Source organism: Equus asinus, chromosome 13, assembly GCF_041296235.1.
Source record: "Equus asinus isolate D_3611 breed Donkey chromosome 13, EquAss-T2T_v2, whole genome shotgun sequence".
NCBI classification, from domain to species: Eukaryota; Metazoa; Chordata; class Mammalia; order Perissodactyla; family Equidae; genus Equus; species Equus asinus.
The window spans coordinates 24,441,894-24,467,882 of NC_091802.1; the positions used below are offsets into that span (position 1 = coordinate 24,441,894).

At 40.8% G+C, this 25,989-nt stretch overlaps 1 protein-coding gene across 2 annotated transcripts; it reads right to left on the bottom strand.

The window, feature by feature from the left end:
• Positions 1-3,354: 3,354 nt before the first annotated feature.
• On the bottom strand, positions 3,355-10,539 carry LOC106844644 (schlafen family member 13-like). Of its 2 annotated transcripts, none has more exons than XM_014862218.3 (6): positions 10,473-10,539; positions 9,221-9,424; positions 7,520-8,601; positions 6,723-6,836; positions 4,744-5,464; positions 3,355-4,537 (listed from the first exon to the last, which is right to left on the bottom strand). In XM_014862218.3, exons 3-6 carry the CDS (start codon positions 8,580-8,582, stop codon positions 3,760-3,762), a joined length of 2,676 nt encoding a protein of 891 aa, XP_014717704.1. In that variant the 5' UTR covers positions 8,583-8,601; positions 9,221-9,424; positions 10,473-10,539; the 3' UTR covers positions 3,355-3,759. The 2 variants fall into 2 exon arrangements, with proteins under 2 accessions (XP_014717704.1, XP_014717705.1); XM_014862219.3 differs by having other exon boundaries at positions 9,221-9,298; positions 10,473-10,534.
• Between the last annotated feature and the right edge of the window lie 15,450 nt (positions 10,540-25,989).

Here is a 25,989-nt window from a genome sequence, read left to right on the forward strand (position 1 = left end):
TTGCTGGGTGATTGATCCCGACTGAAGGTTCTGCACCCAATTCCAACAGTGTGTGTTTTTCCCCCCACATCACCAAGCAATTCTCCAACAACAGATGGGTATCCTACAATTCAACTCAATTCTAACACTGTTTACCCGGAGACAGCAGCAGACTCCACAGGTTGAGGGCTCACTCCCACAAGACCGCACTCCACTTCAGATGCCAATCTCAAGCCCAGGTTGTTATCTGTGCTTTTGACTGAATGGCTGTAAATCGGAGGTTCCCACGATCCCCTTCTTGGGTTCAATTAATTTGCTAGAGTGGCTCACAGGACTCAGGAAACCAGTTTACTCACTAGATTACTGGTTTCTTACAAAGGATATTAAGGTATAGAAATCAACAGTCAGATGAAGAAATACATAGGGCAAGGTCCCAAAAGAGCTTTTGTCCTCAAGGAGTTTGGGGCCTGGAGTGGTGGTACAGGAAAGTGTTCTGGTTCACCAAGCTGGAAGCTGTCTGAACCCCCTCTTTTTGGGTTTTTATGGAGGCTTCATTACATAGGCTCATTAATGACTGATTAAATCACTGGCCATTGGTGATTGGTTCAACCTCCATCCCCTTTCTCTTCTCTAGAAATCTGGGGGTGGACTGAAAGTTCCAACCCTCTATTCGTGGTTGGTTCCCCTAGCAAGCAGCCCTCCCCATTTTTAGGAGATTTCCAAAAGTCATCTCAGTAACCTAAACTCAGTTGTGGTTGAAAGGAGCTTGTTATGAGTAACAAGACACTCATTTCACCTTTACTGTTCTGAAGTGGTTTTTTTTTTTTGAGGCTGAAGACAAGAGAGCAAATAATATAACAAAAGATGCTCCTATTGCACTTATTGCTCAGGAAATTCAAAGAGTTTTGGGAGCTGTGAACTAGGGACGGGGACAAAGACTAAATATTTATGAAAAATATATATTTAGTCATCTGAGTGACCAAATACATATTCTTATAAATCACAATATTGCACTGATTATGAAGGGGAAATTGGTTTGCCGCTACATAGCAGATCAAAACGAACAATGTAGGGGGCCCAGCCCCATGGCACAATGGTTAAGTTCGCACGTTCCACTTCAGCTGCCCGGGGTTCGCTAGTTTGGATCCCGGGTGCGGACCTATGCACTGCTTATCAAGCCATGCTGTGGCAGGCGTCCCACATATAAACCAGAGGAAGGTGATGGGCACAGCTGTTAGCTCAGGGGCAATCTTCCTCAAAAAAAAAAAAAAAAAAAAGAGGACAATGTGGAGAGCCTAGGGGACTCCCTGGGGGCACTTCTTAATACTCTCTTGCTAACAGAATTGGCGGATGGAAAAATGCATCATTTCTCTAAAAACAAGACCATCAAGAAGACCTGATGTTAGCTACCTCACTTTTGCTCACATACCTTTGGCCACAGTTTTGCCCTATGGCTATAACTGGCTTCAAGGGAGGCTATGAAATATCATTATTTCAGGTTATCATGTGCACCCCTAAAATGTCTATTACTATAGAAAAAGGAAAGAAGAAATATTGACAGACCATTAGCAGTCTATGCCGTTGGTAGAAGAGCATGAGGGATGGGTTAGAAGAAAAGTAATAAATCAAAACACAATCTATACCACTTTGCCTAGGCAGTGAACAGAATTCGAGGGTAAAATAATACAGAAGACAGGAGAGAGACTTTCGGGGAAAATAAAATGGACAAGCAATGTCTATAACAGCTCCCTCTTCTTTAGACAATTCCCCACTATGAGCCTTAATAAAATTATCTTGTAAATTCTCACTCCCCTACTGTTTCCCTCTCCTCTACCATCCAATTAACAGTGTTGTGTTTTTAGTGTTTATCTTTGTACTTTTAAATATATTTAATTATCTACAAACTGGTTTACCAGCTTAAAACAGTCTTTTGTCAGATATGACCTATAACACAGTAAGCAAGCTTCCCATCTTTTCTTCTGCCGTCTTCCCCCTTAGGTATGCAATTTCTATATTGTCACAGTAGATGTCACTTACATATTACCTTGTCATCCTTACTCTGTTTTTGATCTTAGACCTACAGTTTATTATAGTCAATGTTCACTGACAATCTTTTTGCCAAAGTTTCTACAATCATTTCTTGGTTGGATGAAGGTCATCCTCTAGCTCCTCAGGAAGGATTCACGGGCTTGCTGTTCCCTGAGTTCTTACCTAGACAAACCTGTTTGTCTCTAGCCTTCTACTCTTGAAGGACCAAGAGGCTCCAGAGAAACGCTCACATATCCACGCTCACACATCATTTCCAGGGCTCTTTCATTGGTGTATCTCCACTCTTTTCTGGCATGAGACATTCTTCTGAGACGGCCGATGCCAACCTGTTATTCCTTTAAAGTGACAGTCTTTTTGCATGGCTGCCAGTGCATTCTCTATCTCTACAGTCCAATTATAAATTGGACTATATTATAAATATAATTTATATGTATATTTCTGTTCTACTGCTTTATATTACTCTTTGAGGAACTCCAATTACACATACATTGAAAATCCATTGCCTATCTTCTGTATGTATCTCCTTCTCTCTAATCTTTAAAAATCTCTATTTCTGTTTACTTTTTTGGCTTTTATTTATATTTTTAGATTTCTTATTTTGCTTTCTACTGTGTGGATTATCCCTGTGCGTCCTGTAATCTAGCCTTCACTTCTGAAGTTATTTTGTGGTGTTCTTCCTCTCTTGATTGGGTTACTTTATATTTCACATCCTCTTTTGGAAGCCCATGTTGAAATGTTGTGTAGCAACATTCCTCTGCTTCACGGCCATATTTCCCTGGTGAGTCTATTATTCTTTTGCTAATATATTGCACAATATATTAAATCAACTTAGAAATTAGTCTTCAGATGAATGAATATTATTAATGGTTTTCTACTTGGAATAGTTGCCTTTCAAGGTAACTGAGTTATGTATCAGTCAGTAGAAAGGTAAAATATTGCCTTTTGACCAGAATACTACATATATATATATACATAAACACACACATAAGAATACAGAATACTATTATATATGTGTATATATATATATATATATATATACTATAAACAACTAAGTAATTTAAATAAATGTTTAGAGTATTTCATTTTTCTATCAAATGTTTTCTCTTTCTAAAAATATTGTGACTGAGAAAAAGGCACCTTGAATTTTGCTGGAATGGCTTCAGTTGTAGCCATGTGCTAGAGCTGGCGTATACTGGCTCACAAGAGCCACATGTTAAATTTTCAGGGGTGTTGGGAGCCTGTTGACGTCACAGCTTCATTAGGTAGCTTGAAATTGGCCATGCTGGGACTGTTCATCATGAAATCAACTCTCAGATTAATGGTGCAATTCATACTATTCTTTGTTAAATTTAAAGAGCCATGAGTTCTTGAATTCTTTATAAAAAAATGTAGTGCTGTCATGGTTTATTGCTGTTCAAGTGTGGACAAAGAAGGAAGTATCAACAATTCTCTTCTAGCTTAGCAAAGAAAACCTACTTCTAAGTTTTAAAACATTGAATGTCAATATAAATAGCAAGGCAAAAGAAGAAAAGTGTTAATTAATAGGACCAATCAGACAAACTTTTCAGAAGTTCCTTTCACAGAATATAGCAACAGCTCTGAAGCAAGTCATCTTACAAGGTTCCATTGTTAGAAATAATACTTTTATGATGCAGAATAGTCATTCTTCTTCTGAAACGGCAGGGGCAGAAGGAATACTTTATCAATTCCTCCTAGATTGAGGTCTTCCTTTCAGTTGGAAAGCGTCAGAATATACAGATGTTTCTGCGCCCTGGAAGCCAGACAGAGCAGCAGATTGTTGAAAATGGCTGGCTCAGCTACCCTTGGATTGATCCCAAACACAATGATTCTTTCGAGGCCTGAAAATCGACGAATGCTGTCCAGCAGGATGTGACTGGCCAAAATGGATGCATCATTGATCTCAGACACTTTCTTCTTCTTCATTTCTTTTAGGAACTTATCTTTATATTTTTCCACTTCGCTTGCTTTGCTAAAAAGCACAGCAATATCCTTCGGGGAATAGCCATTCCTCAAGAAAAACCGGCACTTCTCTGCTACCTGGACCACCATCTGCTCCAAGTCCAAACACGCCACAATCTTCAAGTTGCCTCGAACACCCTGAGCCCACTGAGCTTCACGGAGCATCTCCAGGGACCCAGGAGGGATGTTAAATGGAGGGTTCTTTATGATTACCTGCATTACTTTTTGTAGGTAGTTGGCTATTGGATCTGCATTGCGGACCACTCTGGTGAGCTCTTCTCTTGGATACTGGACTGAGAAATGGGGGAGGCCATTGTCAACCAAGTGGCTGGTCTGAAAGTAGTCCAGAAAGATCCAGAGAATTCCTGGGTGACCCTTTTCTCTCTGAGTGATGCTTTTTGCCTTCTCATACCAATCCCCATCTTCAGTGCGGAAATTCTGAGCTTCATCGATGATGATGTGTTGAATCTCTTTGAAGTTATTTTTCATGAAGGTTTTCCGGGTCACTGCCTGGCAGATCCTTTTATTACTGCAAAAATTAAAATGACACACTCAGGTTTTCTCCAAGTGAATAAAGGAGGAAAACTACTCTATCACGCTCCTCAGAACACGGTACTGTTGTCCCACATCATTTTACCACCTAACTCTCAAGGAACAAGGTGATTCTGGTTGAGAGGAGCGTGGAGTGAATTCAGACTGAACCTCACTGGGTGACAATAAGATCCTACTGCTTACCTGATAAAGTCCCTCAGAGGCTGGTTCTCACAAACGTAGAGAATTTTATTTGCTTCACAGTGAAATGTATTCCTTATCTTCTCCATGATCTTCATGGCCATGATTGTCTTCCCTGAGCCAGGTAAGCCATGGACAAACAATTCTCTGTTCTTGTGGAGGTTTTTTGAGAAGATCTCATACTGTTGGGCTGTGAGCAGGTTTAAAACCTCACAACCGAGCTGGTCACTCAAGAAAGATCTGAAGCTGAGCAGAACAATCACAAGGGACTGCAGCAAGGCTTCCATTTGTTGGGTGTCTGCAAGGTTATAGGATGTGGGGTAATCAACTGGAGAGCCGGAACCGGACAAGGGCTCTGCATGGCTCTCAGGACTCAGGCGGAAGACCTTGGTCATGACACACAGCTTCCCGGTGTAGCCCCCCATGTTCACCAGCTTCTGCTTCAGAGTGAAGGCAGTGCGGGTACAGAACTGCCCGTCCACATCCTGCTCCCTGAGAACGCTGTAGAGAATGGGGGAGCTGTTCTGTGCTATCAGCAGAGCATCACAGATGACTCCCTGCTGCTCTTGCAAGTTCAGGTCCACGGCCCAGCTTCTAGAGAAGATCAAAATTCCCTGCGAGAAAGGACGCATTTGCTCATTGATTAATTCCTCCAGACCTTCATGCTCTGAGGACAGCTCCTTCCAGAGGGATTCAGGAGTATATTGCAGATGTCCTGGTGGCACTAGACATGGAAAGAATTTAAAGGATTTAAAAAGTACTGTTTGTATTATTTTGTATAAATCACATATTACATTTAAAAGAGAGTGTAAGGCCCCCAAAATAATTGTAGAATTTAAGGCAAATTCCTTCTAGCACACCTCTCTTTAACCCGTACCGTACAAATCTGGTGAATTGAAGAAGTCACCCTTCTACGTATCTCATGAAGGAGAGAGTGCCAACTAAAATGGAATTTATTGAGCCTGAGAAAGCAAAAACCATGTATTCAGTTACTCTTGCCTCTCATATTCTTATTGTAGAATGTTAAAAAAAACAAAAACAAAACCTTTATGGTAAGCTAAGGACTATAAAGATCTCAGTTAAGAAACTATTTGATTGAAAATGGATGTAAGGTAGGTCTAATATAGCAATTAGCAGGCCCTTGATAAATGTTTAGCTGCTTATAGGACATTTGTATATCATATTCTACTGTCAGATCTTGCACTTCTATATTTTTTTCTCGGATTCTCTGTTTTGTTTTTTTTAAAGATTGGCACCTGAGCTAACAACTGTTGCCAATCTTCCTTTTTTTTTTCTGCTTTTTGTCCCCAAATCCCCCCAGTACATAGTTTCATATTTTAGTTGTGGGTCCTTCTAGTTGTGGCATGTAGGATGCTGCCTCAACATGGCCTGACAAGTGGTGCCATGTCCACGCCCAGGATCTGAACCGGAGAAACCCTGGGCTGCCAAAGCGGAGCGTGCGAACTCAACCACTCGGCCACAGGGCTGGCCCCTTTCTGTATTTCTATATTCTGTCCAGGTGAAAATTTTAACTATTTTTACTGGTATCATTCTTCCATCCCTAAAAAAGCCCACCAAAGCTGGGCAATTACTCTATTTTCACCCAGACCTAGTGTTTTGCCTACAGTTGGACTAGATCAGTGGTTTCCAAACCCAGTGGAGCTCAGAATCATTTGGGAAGCTTGTTCGAATGCACATGCCCAAGCCCCATCCCTGGAAATGAAATGTGTGAGTTCTTGGTGGGGCCTAAGTGCTTTTGCACACTTAACTAGCTCGTGCACTCTTTCTGATAATCAGCCAGATTTGGCAACCGCTAAGCTAGACGATTTCTAAGGGGCTCTGATACTCATCCCCAAGAGGACTGTGGCATTGTCACTTTATACACCTGAATTTACAGAAACACAGTCTTACATGGATTTATTTTTAACCGAATGTATTCACTTATTTCCCTTTCTCCTTATGTAAAAACTGGCGATTAATACCTGGAAATAAACGTTGTTGGAGATCTACTTTATGTTCCAGACTTTTCTTAGAATATACTGGTCTGCAACTTGGAGGCCTGTGAGATAGCTGAGATTCAAAAGCTTCGGTCAACTCTGAAAGAAAGCAAGCTCATCTTACTCTATGTGAGTTCATTCCTCACCACTGGAATAGGCCGTACAAGCTGATGTCTGTGTTTCATTTAACATGGTACAATTCAGGAAACAAAGGCAGATTCTTCACTTGACTCAATGGCAAGCTTCCCAAACATCCATTCAAGAGCCCTTCTTTTGAATCTGGAACGATGTTTCCTCATTCAATAGAATGCTCCCTCTTCTATGTTTTAATGGTTATTTGCTTGAACTGTAACGGCACTTAAAATAGTCTTTTTAAATTCAAATCATCATGTGTTTTACATCCCTGCACATGCACCCCACCAAAACAAACCTCAGCCAACACTAGCTCTTGTCTCCCAGAGCTGATCTCATGCTAAGCTGAGGCGCAAGGTAATCATTATTATGAGGCTCCAGCAAGCTCCAATTAGAGGATTTTAACCGAGGAATGAATTTCTAAATTACTTCCTTACTTTTTCTTTTGTGGGAAATCCCCCTTTACAAAATATCTAATTTTGGCTTTTTCTTACCCAACAAAATCTTCCCATATGTGAAAAGCATAGAGATTTAGAGAAAGCAAATTTTAGCATGTGGGAGGAGTTCAAAGTTATAGAGAATGAAGAAAGGACATGGAGATGCTATGGAGGGAGAAAACAACAGGGGAGGAAGAGCTTTCTCCCTCTTACCTGGACCCGTGTCCACCATCATGTCTACCCACTCCTCAGTCGTCAGGCTACAGACATGCTCGTCCTTCACCATCCATGAACTGGGAGCTTTTGAGAAAACCGGACAGCAGAATGGCTCCACTCTGATCACACAGAGATAACCATACAACTTTTCCCTGTGAAACACATCTATAATTTTGGTCTCATACCCCACTGGTGTTTGGGAAGAGCAAAAATGGACAACAGGCAACTTGGAAATTGCTTTTGCTATTAGGCTTTCCAAAGAGTCACGGTCAACATTTTCTTTAGCACATCCCAGGATTTTCTTACTCTTATCATCCACTCCAATAAAAAGATAGCCTCCCCCACTGTTTGCAAATGCAGGGACGTACTCTGGAATTAGGCTTTTTAAATATCCTTGGATGTGCTTTGTAGAGAATTGTTTAAACTCTGTGAACTGAGACTCAGGAAAAGGCAAGACTTCACCATATTCAAATCTGTCTCTTTGGAAAACCTGGTGAGCAGGACGGGATTCAAGAATCTGATGTCCAGCTTTGGGAATTTCACTAGATGGAGATCCTTCATTAATAGGACTATTTTCTGCATCTCTTTTCTTGGTTTTCAGGAAAGTGAATGCTTCTCTTGAATCTATGGGAAGCACAGAGGTGCCAGATCTACGGTATAACGAAGTACCCAGGCTGCAAATGCGGGGCTTAACAGAACTGTCTTCAGGAAAAGTGTCACTGCTCCAAGATTTAACGAAAATGTAACAACACCTCCCTTGTTGCTTAGTCTCGAAGAAAGCATGCAGATCCGAAGACTGAATAAGCGCCCTCAAAGACTGTTCTAAATCCAGTCCCAGCTCCACGGGATGCTCATCCTCGTTTGCCATTTCCAGCCAAATCACTCCTCCGCCTGAGTTTAACAAAGCACATGCAGCCTGTGTAACTTTCGCCTTCTCTTGCTCTCTCTGAGTTTTCTGCAGCTTATTTCTGTTTCCTTCACCAAGAGTCACTGCTCCTATGTTGATGACCAAGTCTGGGTAAGGTGATTCTACCACCAGGGAGCAGTCGTCTGTCTTCATGTTGATCCAGCAGCTGAAACTATTGAAACACGTGTTTCATTTTAAGAAATAAATTGCTCCGAACACAATTCCTTCACCCATTTAGTAGAAAATATTTAATCTGTGTCCTGTATGAAATATTTAATCTGTGTCCTGCACTAGATGAGTGAGGAAAGCAGGAATAATCCCCTCTCTTTAACAGCTGTCTGGCGGGAAAGGGGGCTAATTAAATGAGTATTTACAATCACGTGTGATGGGGATTACAGTAGGGGAAACACGTTGAAGGGTACCTGAACTAATCTGGAGGGGAAAGTTCAATAAGACTTCCAAGAGGTGGTAAGATTTAAGCCAAGACCTAAAGGATGCACTGGAATTGGCCAGGTGAAGTCATCAGTATTGAAGCAATGGGAGCAGGTACGATCAGCTGAGGTGCGTGTCTACTACGGCACAAGAATGTCTCAGTTTAGAACAGATTTCCAATGAACATCAACTTTAAGAGATGGGTAAAAGAAAAAAAGACATTGCAAAGGAGACTCCAAAGAGGACTGATGTGAAAAACCAGAGACGAGGGAGAAACACGGAGGGAATGTGGTTTTGAGGAAGCCCAGAACGAGGCCCCCAGCTGGGGTGTGAGGGAGTCTAACGCTGCTGAGACTTACCGCTGGGTGATGACTGGAAGGTGAGTCGTCACTACCTGCTGGCGCCTTCCACCAAATCAGTCCTGAAGGACCCACAGGCTGAAACACAGATGGAGAGACGCAGCAGAGCTCAGGGAGGAAGATGCAGATTTCCTGGGTTCAAATCCCAGCTCTGTCACTTAGCAGCAGCGTGATTTGGGGGCTACTTATTTCATCTCTCTGGACCTAAGTAAAATAGTGTTAATAGAACCTAGTTCACAGAATTGTTGTGAGAAGTAAATACGGTAATATTCATAAAGTAATTAAAGTATATGACACAAAGTAAGCCGATGCTAGACTTTGCTAGATAAACGTAGACAGAAACCTAGGAACCGGGGTGACGAGGTGGAGAGGGGTCTGTGAGAAAGTCCTGGGTGAAACGGACACTTGGTGAGTACCCAGTATAAGTGGAGCTCTTACTGCTCCTTCCATCGCTGTGGAAACCCGCGGCCACAACTCAGGCCTCCAGCGCAGGCGGCATCTATAGGGGTAAAACTGGGACCGCACAGACCGCCCGCCAGGGCAAAGAGGTGTGGGAAAAACAGGTGGGCATTGGCTAGCCTCAGGCAGAGGCTGAACAGAAGGGAAATGGGCTGTGATAGAATTAGCCTCTTGGGGAAACTAAAATAAAGGAGCTCTTTGCCATTCTTGCACCCTTCTATTTTACTTTACTGATCTTGTTGGGAGACATTTTTCTCAATTGTTCCTTCTTCTGCATTATAGCCTTTCTGTAGGGTAGCGGCAATTCTAATTCTGCTTTTTAGCTCTTGGATTAAGGACAATAATTTACAGCGGGTGATCGCTCACACCATCACCTGCAGAACTTATTTCCCAACGCTACAATTCCTGAAACTCTGGGACCCCAGGCCTGCCCTGGGATCTGCCCAAACCTCCCTCTCAGCCTCCGCAGAAACCCGGGCTAGCGCCTCCCCAGCCCCAGCAAGTTCGCTGCCAGGCCCGCCGCCCGCGCGCCTACCCCTCCCTCCCAGCCAACCCCCGCGCCCCTCCGCCCTGTCTTCCACAGTCCGCCTTTTAGGCCATTTGCCGCCGAGTCTGGGCAAACAAGCCGGGCCTCCCAGGCAGGGCAGTAACCCAAAGATGTCGCCAGGGCTCAGCGGCTGCTTTCGTCGCTTGTCCCCCGCGCAGTCGGGGATCGGGCCGCACGAGATCCCTAGGGCGTGAGAGCAGCGGCAGCTCCGAGGACCTGGGCAAAGGAGCAGGGACCCTCTCCCACCTTTCCGAGGTCGAGCGCGCTCCAAGCCGCCGTCGCGTTTGCCCGGAGGGGCCAACGTCCGCTCTTTATAGCCCAGCGGTTGGCGCCACCCCGGGGTTGTGCCACGTAGGAAACAGACCGGACCAATAGGCGTGTCTACTAAGCCGCGGGAAGTTTTGCCACAGAAAAGCCTAGAAGCATTGAGCTTTCTGATTGCTTGCAGGGGATTCTTAGTTCCTTTGCTCCCGGCCCTTCCCTCCCTCCCTCCCTCTCCCAGCCCATCTCCATTTATCTTAATTACAGTTGGAGAATAAAAACTATTTAAGAGCTTCTCCGGGCCCAGCAGCCGTCCGGCTCCGGGGGCCGCCGGTCCTTCCTCGAGCCCCCAGCACTCCGGGCGCCGCCTGTCCCGCCTTCCTGGGAACCCTGTGACCCCAGCTTTTACCCTTCGAGCCCGCTTGAATCGCCCCAGGTCCCCACCGTCCCGGAAAGCGGGTCTTGGAAACAAGAAGCAAGAACTTGAGGCTCCGCTCCCCTTCCCGACCCTCGACGTCCGTCCCAAAGAACGCGGCGAAGCGGCTCGGGCTGCATTCGGTTCGCGGAGGGCCGGATCCCTGAGCCTGCGCGGCCGCGGCGGGGCCCCTCGGACGCCCTCGAGCAGCGGGATTTGGGGGCGGTTGCGGGCCGGGGGGGCGCCGGTGAACCCCGGTAGTTGGCAGCTGCTCGAATTACGAGGAAACGAACGTGCTTCTGACTCTTTCTGCACACCGCCAGGCGTCCCTCTGATCGCTCGCATCATTTCGTTGTCCTTTCTCTGGTGAACTCTCCATCCTGGGCTGAGCGCCTGCAACGGACGGGCCTCGCCCCAAGTGACCTGCCCGCGCCCCGGGCCATCCCGCTGTCCCACCCTCACTGTTCTCGCTGGTGGGGAGTCACCCAAAGGCGGGAGCGGCTGTTAACACTCGTTGTCAGTGCAGGTCCCAGTGGAAGCAAAAGAAAGAAAACAAAACGCATCGCAGCACCCCTTCAGAGACTACGACTGACAACTGTTAACACCTTATTGTATATATATTTTTTTATCAATATATTGTATTATATTGGGATATATTGTATTGCAGATCATTATATGTATGTATAGATATATAATGTATATATGTTACACATATGTATATGTAACGCATTTTTATTAAAATGAGGTCATATTGTACCTATTGTTTCATAACCTGCTTTTTTCAGTCGATGACCTCCATCTTTCCATTTCAGTGAATTTTCATGTCTTCCCACACACAGATCATATTCAAGTTTTTCCATTTTTCTTTAAAATGTTGCTTACAAATGGTTTGTACAAACCTGTACCCAATCCAGGACCGGGCATCTATAAAGTGCTGAAAGGAAGAAAAGATCGTCAATCACACACACACACAGACACAAATCCTCCCAAATAGAAGCAAAATAATGACTTTTTCAGGCAAAAAAAAATTTATTTAGGTTGAAGGAAAATGATACCAGAATGAAACTCAGATCTACACACAAGAATGAAGAGCACCAAAGATAGTAAATATGTCGGCAAATACTAAAGATCTTTCTCAACGTTAAAAATTATTTAAAAGGTAATGGATTGTTAAAGAAAAAAATAATCTTGTATTGTGACTCATAACATAATGTAGAAATAAGTCATGATAATAAAGCACAGACGACAGAAGGGGAAATGGATGTATTTTGTTGTAATATTCTTTTATTATATATGAAGTATATAATTTAATTGTAAAAGCTAAAGATGCCTATAGTAAGCCAGAGAGCTACCAATATAAAAAAAATTAGAACAAAGATGTATAAATAATAAACCAACAAAGGAGTTTTCCTTATGATTCCTATTTTCTTTGTTTTTCACAAAAATCTTTCTTACCTCTTTTTGCTTTGTAGACATGCAGTTGACTTTGTATGCCGATTTTTCACCACCAACTTTGCTAAACTTTATAGTTAATTCTCATGATTTCTCTGTGTGTTCTTTTAGGTCATCCAAGAATACAAGAGTATCAAATGTGCATAATGATAGTTTTATTTCTTCCTTTCTAATCTACATAATTTTTTCTTCGCCTGGACTGCTGGTACAGGGCTAAATGAAAGAAGTGGTGCCCCAAGACACAACCTAACAGTACTAAAATCCCATGTTTGGGAGTCTCTTTGATGGGGTCACTCTAGAAACCAATGTCTACACTAATCAGGGTTTCGTCAGCAGACTAGTTACTTTAAACAGAGGAATTTTAAAATAACGAGTTATTCCCCAGTATAAAGACTTAAACTAGGGAATGGAAAGACACAGACGTAATAGTGAGGTATGATGGAGGCAACTACAGAAAACAGCCACCACTGCTGGGGCTGAGGGATCAAAAGGAGGGGCCCTAAGGCTAACACTGTGAGTGCGGGAGAAAACTAAGTAAAGGAGCTGTGGTTTTTATGGGGAAGTTTACAAAACTTTATTGAAAGATAATAAAGAACTGGAGTCATATATTATGCCCATGGATTGGAAGACAATATATTAAAGAGATCAGTTCTCCCCAAAGTGATGAGGAAATGTATTGAGATTCCACTTAAAATTCCAACAGTATTTTTGTGGAAATTTACATACTGATTAATAAATTTATAGCCAAGACACCCCTAAAAAGGATATAAATTTATATCCAAGAGACCCTACAAATGAAAAACAGGATGTGGGCAGATATCAAAATTTTTTTATAAAGCTATAGCAATTGGACAAAAAGATCAATGGAATAAAATATAGAGCATTTAGGCTGACAATTATTTATGGAAAATCCATGACAGAGTTGGCACTGTAGATCAGTGGTGAATGGAGAGAATATTTTATAAACTGTGCTGAGATATCTGGTGTCCACATAGGACACAAAGTTAATTTGCATCTCTCACTCCAAAATCAATTCCAATGGAATAAAGATGAAAGGCAAAACCAGTAAATTGTTTTTTTTTTTTCCTGTGTACTTGCTCTTTTATTTCCATAGGTTAAATTTTTTGGAATTTCTGGCCAATTTATAAACATATCTTAAATTTTGATAACTGTTCTTAAACTGCTCTCCAGAAAGATTATACAAAGGGTATAGTTGACAAGAGTACCCATTTTTTGGTGTTAATTTTATTTATAGTTTTTTGGGTATTTTTCTTTTTTTGGCAATAGTGAAGTTTTTAATGTCGTTGTTGCAGGTCTCTCAATCTTTTCTGTAGTGGTGTTTTAGCCTTTGCGGTCACGCTTTGAAAGTCTTTTGTGCTCCAAGATTATAAAGATATTCACCTAAAGTTTTCTGGTACATTAAGTTTTTGTTTTTGAATATTTATGGTTTAATATCTTTAAACTTGTTTTAAAAAAGATAATTACAGGATCCTTGTATTGGAGTCATTTTTATGGTAGAAAAATTTGAGGTACTTAAGAATTACTTTTTAGATAGTGTTAGTCTTAGCCAAGTTGTTGAAAACAGTTCTTATTTTTATTTTTCCTTGTTTTTGCTTTGCTGGTGCAAGGCCTAAAGTATGTACAAAACCTATCAGGTCTATACAATTAACCAGCTGTTCTTCGAGTACTCAGATTATACTCTTTTTTTTTTTTTTCCAATTACCTTATAGGTATGTACTTTTTAAAAAAATTTTTTTATTGAGTTATTGATAGGTTACAATCTTGTGAAATTTCAATTGCGTGAGTTCTTTATATATTAAGGATATTAAGCCTTTGTCAGATATATGACTTGCAAATATTTTTTCCCAATTGGTGGGTTGTTTTATTTCAATCCTGTTTTCCCTTGCCTTGAAGAAGATGTTTAGTCTGATGAAGTCCCATTTGTTTATTCTTTCTATTGTTTCCCTTGTCTGAGAAGACATGGTGTCCGAAAAGATCCTTTTGATACTGATGTCAAAGAGTGTACTGCCTACATTTTCTTCTAGAAGTCTTATGGTTTCAGGTCTTACCTTTAGGTCTTTGGTCCATTTTGAGTTTATTTTGGTGAATGGTGAAAAAGAATGGTCAATTTTCATTCTTTTACATGTGGCTTTCCAGTTTTCCCAGCACCATTTGTTGAAGAGACTTTCCTTCCTCCATTGTAGGCCCTCAGCTCCGTTGTTGAAGATTAGCTGTCCATAGATGTGTGGTTTTATTTCTGGGCTTTCAATTCTGTTCCATTGATCTGTGCACCTGTTTTGGTACCAGTACCATGCTGTTTTGCTTACTGTAGCTTTCTAGTATGTTTTGAAGTCAGGGATTGTGATGCCTCCAGCTTTGTTCTTTTTTCTCAGGACTGTTTTAGTGATTCGGGGTCTTTTGTTGCCCCACATGAATTTTAGGATTCTTTGTTCTATTTCTGTAAAGAATGTCATTGAGATTCTGATTGGGATAGCGTTGAATCTGTAGATTGCTTTAGGTAGTATGGACATTATAACTATGTTTATTCTTCCAATCCATGTGCATGGAATGTCTTTCCATCTCTTTATGTCATCATCAATTTCTTTCAGGTAAGTCTTGCAGTTTTCGTTGTGTAGGTCTTTCACTTCCTTGCTTAATTTTACCCCAAGGTATTTTATTCTTTTTGTTGTGATTGTGAATGGGATTGTGTTCTTGAGCTCTTTTTCTGTTAGTTCATTGTTAGAGTATGGAAATGCTACTGATTTATGTATGCTGATTTTATACCTTGCAACTTTGCTGTAGTTGTTGATTATTTCTAGTGGTTTTCCAATGGATTCTTTGGGGTTTTCTACATATAAGATCATGTCGTCTGCAAAGAGCAAGAGTTTCACCTCTTCACTCCCTATTTGGATTCCTTTTATTTCTTTTTCCTGCCTAACTGCTCTGGCAAGGACCTCCAGTACTATGTTGAATAAGAGTGGTGAGAGTGGACACCCTTGTCTTGTTCCTCTTCTGAGAGGGATGGCTTTCAGTTTTTGCCCATTGAGTATGATGTTGGCTGTGGGTTTGTTATATATGGCCTTTATTATGTTGAGGTACTTTCCTTCTATAGCAATTTTATTTAGGGTTTTTTGTTAATCATAAATGGCTGTTGGATCTTGTTGAATGCTTTCTCTGCATCTATTGAGATGATCATGTGGTTTTTGTTTCTCATTTTGTTAATGTGGTGTATCATGTTGATTGACTTGCAGATGTTGAACCATCCCTGTGTCCTTGGTATAAATCCAACTTGATCATGGTGTATGATCTTTTTAATGTATTGCTGTATTCGGTTTGCCAGAATTTTGTTGAGGATTTTTGCATCTACGTTCATCAGTGATATTGGCCTGTAGTTTTACTTCTTTGTGTTGTCCTTGTCTGGTTTTGGGATCAGGGTGATGCTGGCTTCATAGAATCTGTTAGGAAGTACTCCTTCTTCCTCAATTTTCTGGAATAGTTTGAGAAGGACAGGTATTAAATCTTCTTTGAATGTTTGGTAGAATTCTCCAGGGAAGCCGTCTGGTCCTGGACTTTTATTTTTGGGGAGGTTTTTGATTACTGTTTCAATTTCTTTACTTGTGATTGGTCTATTCAGATTCTCTATTTCTTCCTGCTTCAGTTTTGGGAGGTTGTAAGAGTCTAAGAATTGATCCATTTCTTCTAGGATGTTCAATTTGTTGGCATATAGCTTTTCATAGTATTCCCTTATGATCTTTTGTATTTCTGTGGTATCTGTTGTGATTTCTCCTCTCTCATTTCTAATTTTATTTATTTGAGTCTTCTCTCTTTTTCTTGGTGAGCCTGGCTAAGGGTTTGCCAATTTTGTTTATTTTCTCAAAGAACCAACTCTTTCGTTCATCGATCCTTTCTACAGTCTTTTTTGTTTCAATTTCATTTATTTCTGCTCTAATTTTTATTACTTTCCTCCTTCTACTGACTTTGGGCTTTGTTTGTTCTTTTTCTAATTCTGATAGGTGTCGTTTGAGATTGCTTATCTGAGATTTTTCTTGTTTATTGAGGTGAGCCTGTATTGCAATGAATTTCCCTCTTACGACGACATTTGCTGCATCCCAAATGAGTTGGTATGGCATGTTTTCATTTTCATTTGTCTCCAGCTAACATTTGATTTCTTCTTTAATTTCTTCAATGATCCATTGGTTGTTCAGTAGCATGTTGTTTAATCTCCACATTTTTTCCCTTTTCCCAGCTTTATACTTGTAGTTGGTTTCTAGTTTCACAGCATTATGGTCAGAAAAGATGCCTGATATTATTTCAACCCTCTTGAATTTGTTGAGGCTTGCTTTGTTTCCCAAGATATGGTCTATCTTTGAGAATGTTCCATGCACACTTGAGAAGAATGTGTAACCTGCTGTTTTTGGATGGTGTGTTCTCTATATATCCATTAAGTCCATCTTGTCTAGTATTTCATTTAATTCTACAATTTCCTTGTTGACTTTCTGGATGATCTATCCATTGGTGTTAGTAGGGTGTTGAGGTCCCCTACTATTATTGTATTGTTGTTGATATCTCCTTTTAGTTTTGTTTATAGTTGCTTTACATACTTTGGTGCTCCTGTGTTGAGTGCATAAGTGTTATGTCTTCTTGGTGGAGTGTCCCTTTTATCATTATAAACTGCCCCTCTTTGTCTCTCTTTATCTGTTTTGCTTTGAAGTCTACTTTGCCTGATATAAGTATGGTGACACCTGCTTTCTTGTGTTCATTATTAGCTTGGAGTATCGTCCTCCATCCCTTCACTCTGAGTCTGTGTTTGTCTTTGGGGCTGAGGTGTGTTTCCTGGATGCAGCATATTGCTGGGTCTTGTTCTTTGATCCATCCTGCCACTCTGTGTCTTTTGATTGGAGAGTTCAATCCATTTATATTTAGAGTGATTATTAAAATGCGGGGGCCTAATGTTGCCATTTTATCACTTGTTTTCCGGTTCTCATGCATTCCTTTGTTTCCCGTCCCATGATATTTGGACTACCAATTCAGGTAGGTAGTTTTCTATATTGGCTTTCTTCTTACTCGTAATTTGTGTCTTTATTCTTGTTATTTGTTTAGTGGTTACCATGTGATTTGTATAAAACATCTCATGATGAGATAGTCCATTTTCTGATAGCCTCTTATTTCCTTAGATTAAGCCGTTCCATCCCTTTCCTCTTCCCCTTCTAGGTTGTTATTGTCAGATTTTTTTCCCGTTCCTTCTTGTGTTGTGACTTTGTCATTAAAATGACAAGATTATATTTATTCTTGGTGTTTCCTTCCTTTTATCTTTAATGCTATACTTAGCCTTTGCTAACCTGATCTGATGGAGAGCTGCAACTTTCTGACTTTGTCTTTCTACTTATCTCCTTTGCTATGGGTTTTGTAACCCCTTTCCTTTTTTTGATTTTCCAGGTATGAGGGTCTTCCTGAGCATTTCTTGTAGGGGGGTCTTGTGGCGATGAACTCCCTTAACTTCTTGTTTATCTGGGAAAGTTTTTATTTCTCCAACATATTGGAAGGATATCTTTGCTGGATACAGTATTCTTGGCTGCAAGTTTTTGTCCTTCAGAGTTTTGAATATATCATTCCACTCTCTTCTAGCCTGTAAGGTATCTGCTGACAGCCTTATGGGGGTTCCTTTGTAGGTTATTTTCTTCTGCCTTGCTGCCCTTAATATTTTCTCTTTGTCATTGACTTTTGCAAGCTTCACTACTATATGCTTTGGGATTGGTCTTTTTACATTGATAAAGTTTGGCGATCTATTAGCTTCTGTCACATGGAATTCCATCTCTCTCCCCAGGTTTGGGAAGTTCTCAGCCATTATTTCTTTGAACAGGCTTTCTGCCCCCTTCTCCTTCTCTTCTCCCTCTGGGATATCTATAATCCTTATGTTGCATTTCCTAACTGAGTCAGATATTTCTCGGAGAGTTTCTTCATTTCTTTCTAGTCTTAGTTCTCTCTCCTCCTCTATCTGCAGCATTTCTATATTCCTATCCTCCAAACTGCTAATTCTGTCTTCCGTATTATCGATCCTACTGTTCAGAGAGTCCAGATTTTTCTTGATCTCCTCCATTGTGTTCTTCATCTCCAACATTTCTGATTGGTTCTTCTTTATAGTATTTTTTGTGACATAGCTCCTGAACTCATTGAGTTGTCTATCTGTATTCTCTTTTAACTCATTGAGTTTTTTGATGGCTATTTTGAATTCATTGTCATTTAGGTTATAGATTTCAGTGTCTTCGGGATTGTTTTCTGGGTACTTGTCATTTTCCTTCTGTTCTGGAGATTTAATATATTTTTTCATACTGCTTTATAGCATGGATTTGTGCTCCACATAGAGATAGAGTTTCGTTACTGCTTCCACTTGCTTCTACTGGTCGGGGGCTGGGGGGGGGCAGCAGCTGTGTAATCTGCACTGACTAAGATCCCTGTCAGCTGTTACTGGCCAAGCCTGGGCCACTCCTTGTGATCACAGTGACCCTTTGGGGTCTCTCATCAGCTGTGGGGACAACTGCAAGGGGGCCTTGTGTTGCTGGTGCCTACTCTCACAGACCACCTAGACATGCTCTCTCCTTAGGGTCTGCAGAGGTGTTATGGGCTTTCACAGTGGCCGGGAGCAGGTTCACCTAGACTCACAGCTCGGCCACCGTCAGGTCCTGCAAGATCTCACTTGTCCACTATGGGCCACAGCAGAGCTATGGGTATCTACTTCAGTCTGTGGTTAGCTCACCCAGCTGTGTTACTTCTGCCCCAGGGCCTTCCATCCTTGTGATTGCTGGGTGGGGCCTCTCCACTAACACTGAGCAGAGGCTTTCCCTGTGAATGTGGTGGGACCATGGATTTTCCCCCTGGAGCAGGGAGCAGTCACGTTGGGGCTCCAAATTGTCACTGCCCCCTCACGGAGTCCCACTGGGTCTCCCTTGCCTCCTCAGGGCCACAACAGGGCTTCATGTGTTAGATGCAGCTAGCGGGTTGCTCAGCTGGCCAAGCTCCTTTTGCCCCAGGGCCTCCCAGCCTTCTGATTGCGGGGCGGGGCCTCTCCACTAAGGTCAGTAGAGACTTTCCCTGCAGATGCTGTGGGACCATGGATTTTCCCCCTGGACCAAGGAGCAGTCTCACTGGGGCTCCAAATTGTCACTGCCCCCTTGTGTGGCCCCACTGGGTCTCCCTTGGCCCCTTGGGGCCACAGCAGGGCTTTGTGTGTTAAGTGCAGCCAGGCAGGTTGCTCAGCCAGCTGAGCCCCTTTTGCCTCAGGGCCTCCCAGCAGTCTGATTGCTGGGCAGGGCCTCTCCACTAAGGCTGAGTAGAGGCTTTCCCTTCGGTTTCTGTGGGACTGTGGATTTTTCCACTGGGCTAAGGAGCAATCGTGGGGCGCTTAGGGCTGTAGTCACTTGTTTCCACAGTTGCGCCGCTGATGCATGCGCATGCCCACCCTTGGTGCCGTGGCGATGCTATGAGTGTGTCAGCTGATAGAAAGTCACTTACAGGTACTAGGCTGTCTGGGGGTCAGAGAGTTTTCACCTATCTCCACCTTCTCCTCAGAGTAAGTCTGTCCACCTTCTGATGTATAGCAGTGCAGGTCTCTCAGGCGTCCTGAGGTGCTGTGTGGATATCCTTTGTTGAGCAATGAATGTCCAATTAGTTGTAGTTCAAAGGTGGAGAGACAAAGAAAATTGCTCACTCCTCCATGTTGCTGATATCACCTCCAGAACCTTCCTTAAGTACAGATCCCACAATTAAAGGTGTGCCTTTGCAAATTAGGTTACTGGGTCCTCTTTTTATTTTGTATTGGATGCCTTATTTTTCCCAGCTCACACTTTCCTGTCTTTTTTTATTCTTTAAACTTGTAGACAATAAAGTTTACTTTTTCATCTACAGTTCTACACATTTTAACACATGTATGGCATCATGTAACCCCCACAAATAATGATACAGAATAGTTCCATTGCTGTGAAAAAAAATCTCACGCTGCTTCTTTGCAGTCAAATCTCCACCAACTCCGACCCTTTTCAAACACTGATTTGTTCTCTGTCCCTAGTTTTGCCTTCTCCAGAATGTTACGTAAATGTGATCAAATAGTATGTAACACTTTGAGACTGGCCTTTTTCGCTCTGTGTGATCCCTTTGAGATTCATCCTTGCTGTATCAGTTGTTCATTCCTTTTTATTGGCAAATAGTATTCCATTATTTGGACCTACCACAGATTGTTTAAACATTCAGCCATTGAAGGACATTTGGTTGTTTCCAGGATTTGTCTATTATGAATAGAACTGCTATAAACAATCCTCTATACATTTTCGTGTGAACTTAAGTTTTCATTTTTTCAAGAATAGATACCTAGGAGTAGGATCACCAGGTCATATGGGATGGACATGTTTATAAGAAACTGTGAAACTGTTTTCCAAAGTGGCTGAACTATTTTGCATCCTCACAAGCAATGTTCAAGAATTCCAATCCTTGTCAGCACTTAATATTGTCATCTTTTACTGTAGCCATTCTAAAATGTATGTAGAGAAATCTCATTGTGGTTTTAATTTACATTTCATTAATGGCCAATAATTTTGAGCATATTTTCATGTACTTAGTGGCATCCATACATCTTCTTTGGTACATTCTCTCTATACCCAGTGGTGAGAATTTTTTTAAATCATGAATCAATGTTGAATTTTATCAAATTCTTTTCTGCATCTATTGAGATGATCACATGATTTTTATCCTTCATTTTTTTAATGTGGTGAATCACACTGATTGATTTGTGGATACTGAGCTATCCTTGCATCCCTGGAATAAATCCCACTCAATCATAGTGTTGAATTCTGTTTGCTAATATTTTCTTGAGGATTTTTGCATCTATGTTTATCAGGGATGTTGGTCTGTAATTTTCCTCTCTTGTAGTGTCCTTGTCTGATTTTGGTATCAGGGTAATTCTGGTCTTGTAAAATAGGTTTGGAAGTGTTCCTTCCTCTTCTATTTTTTGGAAGAGTTTGAGAAGGATTGGTATTAATTCTTCTTTAAATGTTTGGTAGAATTTACTAGTTAAGGCATTTGGTCCTGTACTTTTATTTGTTTGGAGGTTTTTGATGACTGATTCAATCTCTTTACAAGTAATTGGTCTGTTCGGTTTTCTATTTCTTAATGAGTCAGTCTTGGTAGGTTGTATATTTTTAGGAATTTATCCATTACTTCTGGGTTATCCAATTTGTTAGTGTACAATTATTTGTATTAGTCTCCTATGATCCTTTGCATTTGTGTGGCGTCAGTTGTAATGTGTCCTTTTTCATTCTAATTTTGAGTCCTCTCTCTTTTTTTCATGGTAAGTCTAGCTAAAGGTTTGTCTACTTTGTTCGTCTTTTTAAAAAAAACAGCTCTTAGTTTCATTGATCTTTTCTATTGTTGTTTTAATCTCTATTTCATTTATCTCTGCTCTGATCTTTATTATTTCCTTCCTTCTACTAACTTTGGGTTTCATCTATTCTTTTTCTAGTTTCTTGAGGTGTAAAGTGAGGTTGTTTATTTGATATTTTTCTTGTGTCTTGATGTAGGCATTTATTTGTATGAACTTCCCTCTTAAGACTGCTTTTGTTGCATCCCATAAGTTTTGGTATGCAGTATTTCCATTTTCATTTATTTCAAGATTTTTTAAATTTCTCTTTTGATTTCTTCTTTGGCCCATTGGTTGTTCAGTTGTTGAATCTCCCATGTTGTTGAATCTCCACATATTTGTGAATTTTCCTGTTTTCTTCTTGTAATTGATTTCTAGTTTCATACCATTGTGGTCAGAAAAGATGGCTGATATGATTTCAATCTTCTTAAATATATTAAGACTTGTTTTGTGCTCTAACATATCGTCTATCCTGGAGAATGTTCCATGTGCACTTCAGAAGAATGTGTTTTCTGCTGCTGTTTGATGGAATTTTCTGTAAATATCTGTTAAGTCCAACTTGTTTAATATGTAGTTTAAGTCCAACATTTCCTTAAGGACTTTTTGTCTGGATGATCTATCCATTGTTGGAAGTGGGGTACTGAAGTCCCCTACTATTATTGTATTGCTGACTATTTCTCCCCTTAGGTCTGTTAATGTTGCTTTATATATTTAGGTGCTCCTATGTTGGGTGAATAAATATTTACAAATGTTATATCCCCCTGTTGAAGTGACTCCTTTATCATTATATAATGACCTTCTTTGTCTTTATCATCATCTTTCTCTTAAGTCTATTTTGTCTGATATAGTATAGCTACTCCTGCTCTCTTTTGGCTTCTGCTTACATAGAATATCTTTTGCCATACCTTCACTTTCAGTCTGGTTGCATTCTTAAAGCTGAAGCGAGTCTCTCATAGGCAGCATATAGTCGGGTCTTGTTTGCTTGTTTTTAATCCATTCAGCCACTCTGTGTCTTTTGATTGGGGAATTTAGTCAATTTACATTTAAAGTAATTCTGGATAGGTATGGACTTTCTATTGCCATTTTGTTAACTGTTTCCTGGCTGTTTTGTAATTCCTTTGTTCCTTTCTTCTTCTTTGCTCTCTTCCTTTATAATTTGATGGTTTTCTGTAATGATATGCTTAGATTCTTTACTCTTTATCTTTTGTGTATCTGCTACAGGTTTTTGCTTTATGTTACCAGGAGACTTAAATAAAACATCTTATATTTATAACTGTCTGTTTTAAGCTGACAACAGCCTAACTTTGAATATACACTAAAGCTCTACATTTTCACTCTTCCCCCAACATTTTATGTTTTTGATATCATGACTTTTTTATCTCATGTATCCATTAACAAATTATCGTTGTTACAGTTTTTACTACTTTTGTCTTTTTAACCTTCAAACTAGATTTATGAGTGATTTACCTACCACTGTTACAACATTAGAGTATTCCAAATATAATTATATATTTATCTTTAACAGTGAGATCTACACTTTCATATGTTTTCCTGTTACTAATTAGTGTTTTTAAATTTCAGCTTGAAGTCCTTTAATATTTCTTGTAAGGCTGGTCTGGTGGTGATGAACTCCTTCAGCTTCTTCTTGTTTGGAAAACTTTTTCTCTCTTCTTCAATTCTGAAGGACAACTTTTCCAGGTAGAGTATTCTTGGTTGGCTGGGTTTTTTTAATTTAATTTTTTTATTTCAGCACTTGGAATATATCATGCCATTCTCTTCTGGCCTGCAAAGTTTCTTCTGAAAAATCTGCTGATAGTCTTATGGAGGATCCCTTGTATGTAACGAGTTGTTTTTCTCTTGTTGCTTTTAAGGTTCTCTCCTTGTCTCTAACTTTTGACAATTAATTACAAAATGTGTCTCAGTGTGGATCTCTTTAGATTCACCTTATTTGGAACCCTCTGGGCTTCCTGGATCTGGATGTCTGTTTCCGAAGCTTTCAGCCGTTATTTCTTCCAATAAGCTTTCTGCTCCTTTCTCTCTCTCTTCTTCTGGGATCCCTATAATGTGAATATTGGTTTGCTTGATGTTAGCTCATACATCCCTTAAGCTATTTTCATTCTTTTTTCTTTTTGCTCCTCTGATTGGATGAATTCCATTGCCCTGTTATCAAGTTCACTTATCTTTTCTTCTGCTTGATCTAGTTCACTGTGAACTCCTCTATTGAGTTTTTCAGTTCAATTATTATATTCTTCAGTTCTATGATTTGTTTGGTGCTTTTTAAAATTTTCTATCTCTGTTGAAATTCTCACTTTGTTCATCCATTGGACAACTGCTCAATTGTTCATGCAATCTTACTTTTGTTTATCATCTCCTGACCTCAATGAGCATCTTTATGACTGTTTTTTTTTTTTTTTTGAACTGTCAAATAAGTCACTTATCTCCATTTCATTAAGGTCTGTTTCTGGAGGGTTTTTTTTTTTTTTTTAAAGATTGGCACCTGAGCTAACATCTGTTGCCAGTCTTCTTTACTTTTATTTAAATATTTTTCTTCTTCTCCCCAAGGCCCCCCAGTATACATCTGTATATTCTAGTTGTAAGGTCCTTCTATTATGCTATGTGGGATGCCACCTCAGCGTGGCCTGACAAGCAGTGGCCTGTCCATGCCAGGGATTTGAACTGACAAAACCCTGGGCCACTGAAGCGGAACATGCGAACTTAACCACTTGGTCAGGGGGCCAGCTCCTAGAGTTTTATCTTGTTCTTTTGTTTGGAACATATTCCTTTGTTTCTCTGTTTTCCTTGTCTCTCTGTGTTGGTGTTTGTTCATTAGATAAAACAGCCACCTCTCCCAGTCCTGACAGAGTAGTCTCATGTAGGAGATGAAACATCATTTAGTCCAGCCCAAGCTCTTGGTTGTCTCTCAAACATTCTGGTTGTCCAACTTTCCTTCTGTGTTCTTAGTGGCTACCAGTAGTTGAGGGTGTGCCAAGACCTGTCAGTGTCCTCAAAGGGGAGGATCTCAGCACCTAGATGCAGGCTGATTAGAAACCACATACTTACACAGCAGCTTTTAAAGTTTGCAAATAGGCCTCTGTCAGGGAAAGACTGGGAGATGGGCATTACTGGCCACACCCTCTGTGCTGAGTCCTGGGAGGATAACCACAATGAGTCCTCGTGAGCCCATTAAGAACTGCTTCTTTGTTTGCTATAGTCTTGTGGGTCTTGTAGACAGAAGCCCTGTTGGCTCCAGAGCTAGGTGTTTTGGGGGCCTATCCCTTAGGTGGACAGTTTAAAAGTTGGGGCATTAGGTGTTGGGTGCAAACCCTTTACTACTCAGGGAGAAGCTGGGAGCTGTGAATTCCTGCCCAATTGTATGTTGCTGTGCCAGGTGTGGGGTTTATGATGAGAGCGTGTCTCAGCCTTTCCTACCTGTATTGATGTAGGTATTTTCTAGGTTCTCCGATGTGTAGGAGTTGCTCAGAGAGTTTCTGGATTTCCTTCAGAGAGAATTGTTCCATGTGTAGCTACAGATCCCATGTATCCATAGGAGGAGGTGAAATCAGGAGCCTCCTATGTTGCCATCTTGGCCCAGAACTCTCATTTTTTTTTCAATTGAGTATTTAATTATTTCCATTCTTTCATTTTTACTGATAGAAATATCTAGTGCTATGAATTGTCCTCTGATCGCTGCTTTAAGTGTATCCCATAGTTTTCATTATCTATTAAGTCCTTTAGCTGTAGTCTGTGCTCTGATCTACCATGGCTTTCTTTCTTTTTTTTTTTTTTAGTATTTTTAGACTTAGGATTCACTTGTATTTTTGGTAACAGTTTTAGATCAACATTGTCATTAGGTTCCTTCTTCTCTCTCCTTTTCAGTTTTTCTCAGTCTGATTTTGCTTCAGAACAACTTGCATTGGGGCAGGAATGGGGTGGGAACATAAAGGGATCACACTCTGGGTTTTAGTGTTTTGTTTTTACTTATGGTTATTTTGAATGTGTCTACAGAGGTTACAGAAGCAAAGACTTGACCTGCAACTAATCTGAATCTTGATAGATGCTTTGTGATCCTCCCAGGGCACAGGAGGATGGGAGGTGTTGCTAAAAGGCCATGTCCTTCTTGCCCCTCTGTTTCCTCTGGGAGACTCATTGGGGCAGTTTCTCTATAGCTCACAGATTTTGATGAAGTATGAGGCTTTCTGTCCCAGCTCCTCAAGGTATAGCTGCAGACT

Coding starts and splice junctions, on each gene's coding strand:
- LOC106844644 (XM_014862218.3), bottom strand. CDS start 8,582: ATGAAGACAGACGACTGCTCCCTGGTGGTAGAATCACCTTACCCAGAC. Junction 6,837..7,519: donor GATGGTGGACACGGGTCCAG/GTAAGAGGGAGA, acceptor GCTTTCTTTCAG/AGTTGACCGAAGCTTTTGAA. Junction 4,538..4,743: donor CCTCTGAGGGACTTTATCAG/GTAAGCAGTAGG, acceptor TAATTTTTGCAG/TAATAAAAGGATCTGCCAGG.